The 7,864-nt window shown below is 46.8% G+C and overlaps 1 protein-coding gene across 1 annotated transcript in view; it reads left to right on the top strand.

Moving 5' to 3' along the window:
- Positions 1-72: 72 nt before the first annotated feature.
- The window catches only part of LOC124018512 (beta-1,3-galactosyltransferase 1-like), an 11,473-nt gene continuing 3,681 nt past the window's right edge, over positions 73-7,864 (top strand). The window contains exons 1-2 of the mRNA XM_046333842.1: positions 73-200; positions 7,598-7,717. Of these exons, the coding sequence (XP_046189798.1) occupies positions 7,683-7,717 (35 nt within the window). The 5' untranslated portion in view covers positions 73-200; positions 7,598-7,682. The remainder of the gene's footprint in view (positions 201-7,597; positions 7,718-7,864) is intronic.

The raw sequence follows: 7,864 nt of genomic DNA, 5'->3' as shown, positions 1-7,864 counted from the left end.
TACCAATCACTTCCTCGTTGTTTGTTCATACACTAACTAACTAACAAACCAAAAACAAAGAACGTGACGAGGGGATGGGGAAAGGATATACAACATTTCTGGAGAGATCTGAAAATATCTGTGCAGCAACTCTCCCCATCCAACCTGACAGAGCGTGAGAGGATCTGCAGAGAAGAATGGGAGAAACTCCCCAAATACAGGTGTGCCAAGCTTCTTGCGTCTTACCCAAGACTCAAGGCTGTAATCGCTGCCAAAGGTGCTTCAACAAAGTACTGAGTAAAGGGTCTGAATAGTTATGTCATATTTCAGTTTTTATTTTTCATTTAAAAAATTAATCCTGTTTTTGCCTTGTCATTATGGGATATTTTGTGTAGATTGATGAGGGGAAAGAACTAATCAATTATAGAATAAGGCTTTAACCTACCAAAATGTGGGAAAAGTCAAGGTGTCTGAACACTTTCCAAAGGCACTGTATACCTTGGTGAAGAACATTAACACCCTGAAGACCAGTTTCTTCACGTTACGTCCTTTGGGAGAATGTTGTTTTTCTCTGATCCGAGGCAGACACTTTGCTACACCGGTTTTTAAGTCCAAAGGCTTTTTTAAACAAAGACTGAGAGCAGCAGTTATCTGTCTAACGTGGACATGGTGATGGACTGGACTAAGAAATGGATGCAATGGGTTGGGTCTGTCTGTGGTGAATGTGTGCACTACACTGAAGCAGCAGAAACCCAGAACAAGTTAAACAGGTTTATGGTAATAGAGACTAGTTGGCTGTGTTTAGACAGGCAGCACAATTCTGATCTTTTTCCCACTAATTGTTTGTTTGACCAATCACATCTCAGAGCTGATGTGATGGTGAAAAGTCTAAACACAGCCACTACACTGCACTTAATAATCAGCTTTGCCCCTTATCCCAGAGCAAACTGTAACAGGTTCATTTGACCCAGCTTCTCACAACAGGAAAAGAATACTGGAGCAACAGGACATGTAGATTATAATTAACAACTTTTCTGTTGTTGTAGGGGTTTATAACAGGTGTTCTACTCTGCTAGCCAGTACCTCCCCTAACCAGGTGTTCTACTCTGCTAGCCAGTACCTCCCCTAACCAGGTGTTCTACTCTGCTAGCCAGTACCTCCCTAACCAGGTAGCCTACTCTGCTAGCCAGTACCTCCCCTAACCAGGTGTTCTACTCTGCTAGCCAGTACCTCCCCTAACCAGGTGTTCTACTCTGCTAGCCAGTACCTCCCCTAACCAGGTGTTCTACTCTGCTAGCCAGTACCTCCCCTAACCAGGTGTTCTACTCTGCTAGCCAGTACCTCCCTAACCAGGTGTTCTACTCTGCTAGCCAGTACCTCCCCTAACCAGGTGTTCTACTCTGCTAGCCAGTACCTCCCCTAACCAGGTGTTCTACTCTGCTAGCCAGTACCTCCCCTAACCAGGTGTTCTACTCTGCTAGCCAGTACCTCCCCTAACCAGGTGTTCTACTCTGCTAGCCAGTACCTCCCTAACCAGGTGTTCTACTCTGCTAGCCAGTACCTCCCCTAACCAGGTGTTCTACTCTGCTAGCCAGTACCTCCCCTAACCAGGTGTTCTACTCTGCTAGCCAGTACCTCCCCTAACCAGGTGTTCTACTCTGCTAGCCAGTACCTCCCCTAACCAGGTGTTCTACTCTAGCCAGTACCTCCCTAACTCTGCTAGCCAGTACCTCCCTAACCAGGTGTTCTACTCTGCTAGCCAGTACCTCCCCTAACCAGGTGTTCTACTCTGCTAGCCAGTACCTCCCCTAACCAGGTGTTCTACTCTGCTAGCCAGTACCTGCTAGCCAGTACCCCCTAACCAGGTGTTCTACTCTGCTAGCCAGTACCTCCCCTAACCAGGTGTTCTACTCTGCTAGCCAGTACCTCCCCTAACCAGGTGTTCTACTCTGCTAGCCAGTACCTCCCCTAACCAGGTGTTCTACTCTGCTCTAACCAGGTGTTCTACTCTGCTAGCCAGTACCTCCCCTAACCAGGTGTTCTACTCTGCTAGCCAGTACCTCCCCTAACCAGGTGTTCTACTCTGCTAGCCAGTACCTCCCCTAACCAGGTGTTCTACTCTGCTAGCCAGTACCTCCCCTAACCAGGTGTTCTACTCTGCTAGCCAGTACCTCCCCTAACCAGGTGTTCTACTCTGCTAGCCAGTACCTCCCCTAACCAGGTGTTCTACTCTGCTAGCCAGTACCTCCCCTAACCAAGTGTTCTACTCTGCTAGCCAGTACCTCCTCTAACCAGGTGTTCTACTCTGCTAGCCAGTACCTCCCCTAACCAGGTGTTCTACTCCGCTAGCCAGTAACTCCCCTAACCAAATCAAATCAAATCAAATTTTATTTGTCACATACACATGGTTAGCAGATGTTAATGCGAGTGTAGCGAAATGCTTGTGCTTCTAGTTCCGACAATGCAGTGATAACCAACAAGTAATCTAACTAACAATTCCAAAACTACTGTCTTATACACAGTGTAAGGGGATAAGGAACATGTACATAAGGATATATGAATGAGTGATGGTACAGAGCAGCATACAGTAGATGGTATCGAGTACAGTATATACATATGAGATGAGTGTGTAGACAAAGTAAACAAAGTGGCATAGTTAAAGTGGCTAGTGATACATGTGTTACATAAGGATGCAGTCGATGATGTAGAGTACAGTATATACATATGCATATGAGATGAATAATGTAGGGTAAGTAACATTATATAAGGTAGCATTGTTTAAAGTGGCTAGTGATATATTTACATAATTTCCCATCAATTCCCATTATTAAAATGGCTGGAGTTGGGTCAGTGTCAATGACAGTGTGTTGGCAGCAGCCACTCAGTGTTAGTGGTGGCTGTTTAACAGTCTGATGGCCTTGAGATAGAAGCTGTTTTTCAGTCTCTCGGTCCCAGCTTTGATGCACCTGTACTGACCTCGCCTTCTGGATGATAGCGGGGTGAACAGGCAGTGGTTCGGGTGGTTGATGTCCTTGATGATCTTTATGGCCTTCCTGTAACAACGGGTGGTGTAGGTGTCCTGGAGGGCAGGTAGTTTGCCCCGGTGATGCGTTGTGCAGTCCTCACTACCCTCTGGAGAGCCTTACGGTTGAGGGCGGAGCAGTTGCCGTACCAGGCGGTGATACAGCCCGCCAGGATGCTCTCGATTGTGCATCTGTAGAAGTTTGTGAGTGCTTTTGGTGACAAGCCAAATTTCTTCAGCCTCCTGAGGTTGAATAGGCGCTGCTGCGCCTTCTTCACGACGCTGTCAGTGTGAGTGGACCAATTCAGTTTGTCTGTGATGTGTATGCCGAGGAACTTAAAACTAGCTACCCTCTCCACTACTGTTCCATCGATGTGGATAGGGGGGTGTTCCCTCTGCTGTTTCCTGAAGTCCACAATCATCTCCTTAGTTTTGTTGACGTTGAGTGTGAGGTTATTTTCCTGACACCACACTCCGAGGGCCCCCACCTCCTCCCTGTAGGCCGTCTCGTCGTTGTTGGTAATCAAGCCTACCACTGTTGTGTCGTCCGCAAACTTGATGATTGAGTTGGAGGCGTGCGTGGCCACGCAGTCGTGGGTGAACAGGGAGTACAGGAGAGGGCTCAGAACGCACCCTTGTGGGGCCCCCGTGTTGAGGATCAGCGGGGAGGAGATGTTGTTGCCTACCCTCACCACCTGGGGGCGGCCCGTCAGGAAGTCCAGTACCCAGTTGCACAGGGCGGGGTCGAGACCCAGGGTCTCGAGCTTGATGACGAGCTTGGAGGGTACTATGGTGTTGAATGCCGAGCTGTAGTCGATGAACAGCATTCTCACATAGGTATTCCTCTTGTCCAGGTGGGTTAGGGCAGTGTGCAGTGTGGTTGAGATTGCATCGTCTGTGGACCTATTTGGGCGGTAAGCAAATTGGAGTGGGTCACACCAGGTGTTCTACTCTGCTAGCCAGTACGTCCCCTAACCAGGTGTTCTACTCTGCTAGCCAGTACCTCCCCTAACCAGGTGTTCTACTCTGCTAGCCAGTACCTCCTCTAACCAGGTGTTCTACTCTGCTAGCCAGCACCTCCCCTAACCAGGTGTTCTACTCTGCTAGCCAGTACCTCCCCTAACCAGGTGTTCTACTCTGCTAGCCAGTACCTCCCCTAACCAGGTGTTCTACTCTGCTTGCCAGTACCTCCTCTAACCAGGTGTTCTACTCTGCTAGCCAGTACCTCCTCTAACCAGGTGTTCTACTCTGCTAGCCAGTACCTCCTCTAACCAGGTGTTCTACTCTGGTAGCCAGTACCTCCTCTAACCAGGTGTTCTACTCCGCTAGCCAGTACCTCCCCTAACCAGGTGTTCTACTCCGCTAGCCCAGTACCTCCCCCTAACCAGGTGTTCTACTCCGCTAGCCCAGTACCTCCCCCTAACCAGGTGTTCTACTCCGCTAGCCCAGTACCTCCCCTAACCAGGTGTTCTACTCCGCTAGCCCAGTACCTCCCCTAACCAGGTGTTCTACTCCACTAGCCCAGCACCTCCCCCTAACCAGGTGTTCTACTCCGCTAGCCCAGCACCTCCCCTAACCAGGTGTTCTACTCCGCTAGCCCAGTACCTCCCCCTAACCAGGTGTTCTACTCCGCTAGCCAGCACCTCCCCTAACCAGGTGTTCTACTCCGCTAGCCCAGTACCTCCCCTAACCAGGTGTTCTACTCCGCTAGCCCAGTACCTCCCTTAAACAGGTGTGTGTTTCTCTTTCGCCTCCAGATACAATTGTTAATAGAATCATTGGAGGGCTCACAGTATATCACTTACCTCCATAGGGTTTAAGATGGACAACACTGGGAGCACAAGTTACAACAGGACAGCAGATTGAACCACTGAAATTGACAGAAGAAACCATTTACTATGACTTATCCATAACGCATTCATCACACTATAAACATTTCATGAGTGTATTATAACCATTGGCAACCGCATTGTTAAAGGTCAATGAAATACATTTATATCTTATCTATAGCGTGATCATGTCATGATTTGCAATATAGCTTTAGATATCTTAATAAATGCGGGAATTACAATGACAGCGCAGTGTGAACATCAATGTCATGTTATACTTACTGAGACACCTAGTGGAGACATAACAGCATGACTAAGGAGTTCATTCACTTACACACAGACACACAGCTTGACCTGGGAGCGCTGTAACGGCACATTTTGGAGGAATTGGGTACTGGCTCCTCTTCCTCTATAAAACATAGACAGAACAGTATGAAGACAGGCAGACACTGCTTCTCCAATAGAAATCCTCAGTCCCACTTGTCATGGCGACTTCGGCTAGCTCAGCTCATGCATAGAAACACGTCTTCGGGTCAAAAGGTCGTGTCGCGCCGAACTGCGATTGTGCAGACCGTCACACCAGAGCTACTCCTTCGATATAAAGTTGTTCTAGACGAAAACGTGTCAGATTGTCACTTTCACAAGGTTGGAGTAATAAAATGTTCAACTACTGAAGACACCTGTTAATTGAAATACATTCCAGGTGACTACCTCATGAAGCTGGTTGAGAGAATGCCAAGTGTCTGCAAAGCCGTCATCAAATCAAAGGGTGGCTACTTTGAAGAATCTAAAATATACATTTTTTGGTTACTACATGATTCCATATGTGTTATTTCATAGTTTTGATGTCTTCACTATTATTCTACAATGTAGACAATTATACAAATAAAAACCCTGGAATGAGTCGGTGTTCTGAACCTTCTGACTGGTTCTGGATCTAAACAGTGAACAAAATTAGTGCAACAACTTCAAAGGCTATAATGAGTTACATAAGTTAAGGGAATCAGTCAATTGAAATGAATAAAATAAAATGTTATTGGTCACATACACATAGTTAGCAGATGTTATTGGTCACATGGTTAGCAGATGTTATTGGTCACATGGTTAGCAGATGTTATTGGTCACATGGTTAGCAGATGTTATTGGTCACATGGTTAGCAGATGGTATTGGTCACATACACATGGTTAACAGATGGTATTGGTCACATACACATGGTTAGCAGATGGTATTGGTCACATACACATGGTTATCAGATGGTATTGGTCACATACACATGGTTATCAGATGTTATTGGTCACATGGTTAGCAGATGCTATTGGTCACATGGTTAGCAGATGGTATTGGTCACATGGTTAGCAGATGTTATTGGTCACATGGTTAGCAGATGTTATTGGTCACATACACATGGTTAGCAGATGGTATTGGTCACATGGTTAGCAGATGGTATTGGTCACATGGTTAGCAGATGGTATTGGTCACATACACATGGTTAGCAGATGGTATTGTCACATACTATTGGTCACATGGTTAACAGATGTTATTGGTCACATACACATGGTTAGCAGATGGTATTGGTCACATACACATGGTTAGCAGATGGTATTGGTCACATGGTTAGCAGATGGTATTGGTCACATGGTTAGCAGATGGTATTGGTCACATACACATGGTTAGCAGATGGTATTGGTCACATGGTTAGCAGATGTTATTGGTCACATGGTTAGCAGATGTTATTGGTCACATGGTTAGCAGATGTTATTGTTCACATACACATGGTTAGCAGATGGTATTGGTCACATACACATGGTTAGCAGATGGTATTGGTCACATGGTTAACAAATGGTATTGGTCACATGGTTAGCAGAGAGCCCAGCCCAGCCCAGCCCAGCCCAGCCCAGCCCAGCCCAGCCCAGCCCAGCCCAGCCCAGCCCAGCCCAGCCCAGCCCAGCCCAGCCCAGCCCAGCCCAGCCCAGCCCAGCCCAGCCCAGCCCAGCCCAGCCCAGCCCAGCCCAGCCCAGCCCAGCCCAGCGACCCCAAGGTTCCACCATGCCTCTGGACTGCATGACCTCCAGTGGGCCGCTACCTGAAAAACAAAACCACAGGGGTTTAAATACAGTTTGAATCACATGATCCAACAATTATCCAATAGAAAGACTTCATTTGTTAAACATGCAAATTGGTCACACCTGTGACAGGTACATCCCTCGTTACAAAGGGATATAACACAGGTGTGTCCACTCAGAAACAACTGAACTTGAGTTGGGGCTCACACCATAGAGACAGCTAGAGGATGCGACCTTGTATCTGTCCCATTCTGGCGTCTGTGAGAACATGGGCTGCGTCATTGAAGCCATCTCCATACTGAAGTATTCAATGATCCTCTTCTGTTACTTCTACGAGTTGGTTAACAAACCGAAAGGGTGCATTACTGCCCCCTGGAGGTTGTTGTTTGAACAGGTATAAAGTCAAGCTTGGTGCATTACTGCCAGCTGCAGTGATGGAATGGTGCTGGTCCCTCCTGCTGACCTGTGATGGAATTATATGATTCTTCCTTAGTTAACCCATTGGAAATTACACCTAGTTGACAACTTCAAAATGATGAAAGTCCTCAATGGCGCTGCCCATGCTAAAATTGAGGTTTTGGGTCACTAGAGTGCTCTATCTATCTCTATGGTTCACACACACATAAAGGGGCAGGTTAACAGCATGAAATTGACACATGGTATACAAATCATATTAACTCCCCCCCCCCCCTTTGCTACATAGGACACATGTATTTATTGTATGACAGAAGAGTTGACCAAGGTGGAATGACCTAAACCTGACAGCCATCCCCAGCTAGATCTCCAACATGGTGGAAGATGGCACTAAGAAAGGAGGAAGGAGGTACGTGTATTTTCATGTTTCATCCCATCTGTTTGTTTTTACTACAGTTTGATATATTCAAAGTAATACAATTATGGAGTTCTGAGTGAGGTGTTCAATCTATGTTGATGACTAGCCTTGTGAAGAGGAACCTCTGGCAGAACTAAA

This window comes from Oncorhynchus gorbuscha, unplaced genomic scaffold (genome assembly GCF_021184085.1).
Source record: "Oncorhynchus gorbuscha isolate QuinsamMale2020 ecotype Even-year unplaced genomic scaffold, OgorEven_v1.0 Un_scaffold_536, whole genome shotgun sequence".
NCBI classification, from domain to species: domain Eukaryota; kingdom Metazoa; phylum Chordata; class Actinopteri; order Salmoniformes; family Salmonidae; genus Oncorhynchus; species Oncorhynchus gorbuscha.
Note: the sequence above shows the minus strand (reverse complement) of the source record. Positions and strands in the feature narration are given on the sequence as shown.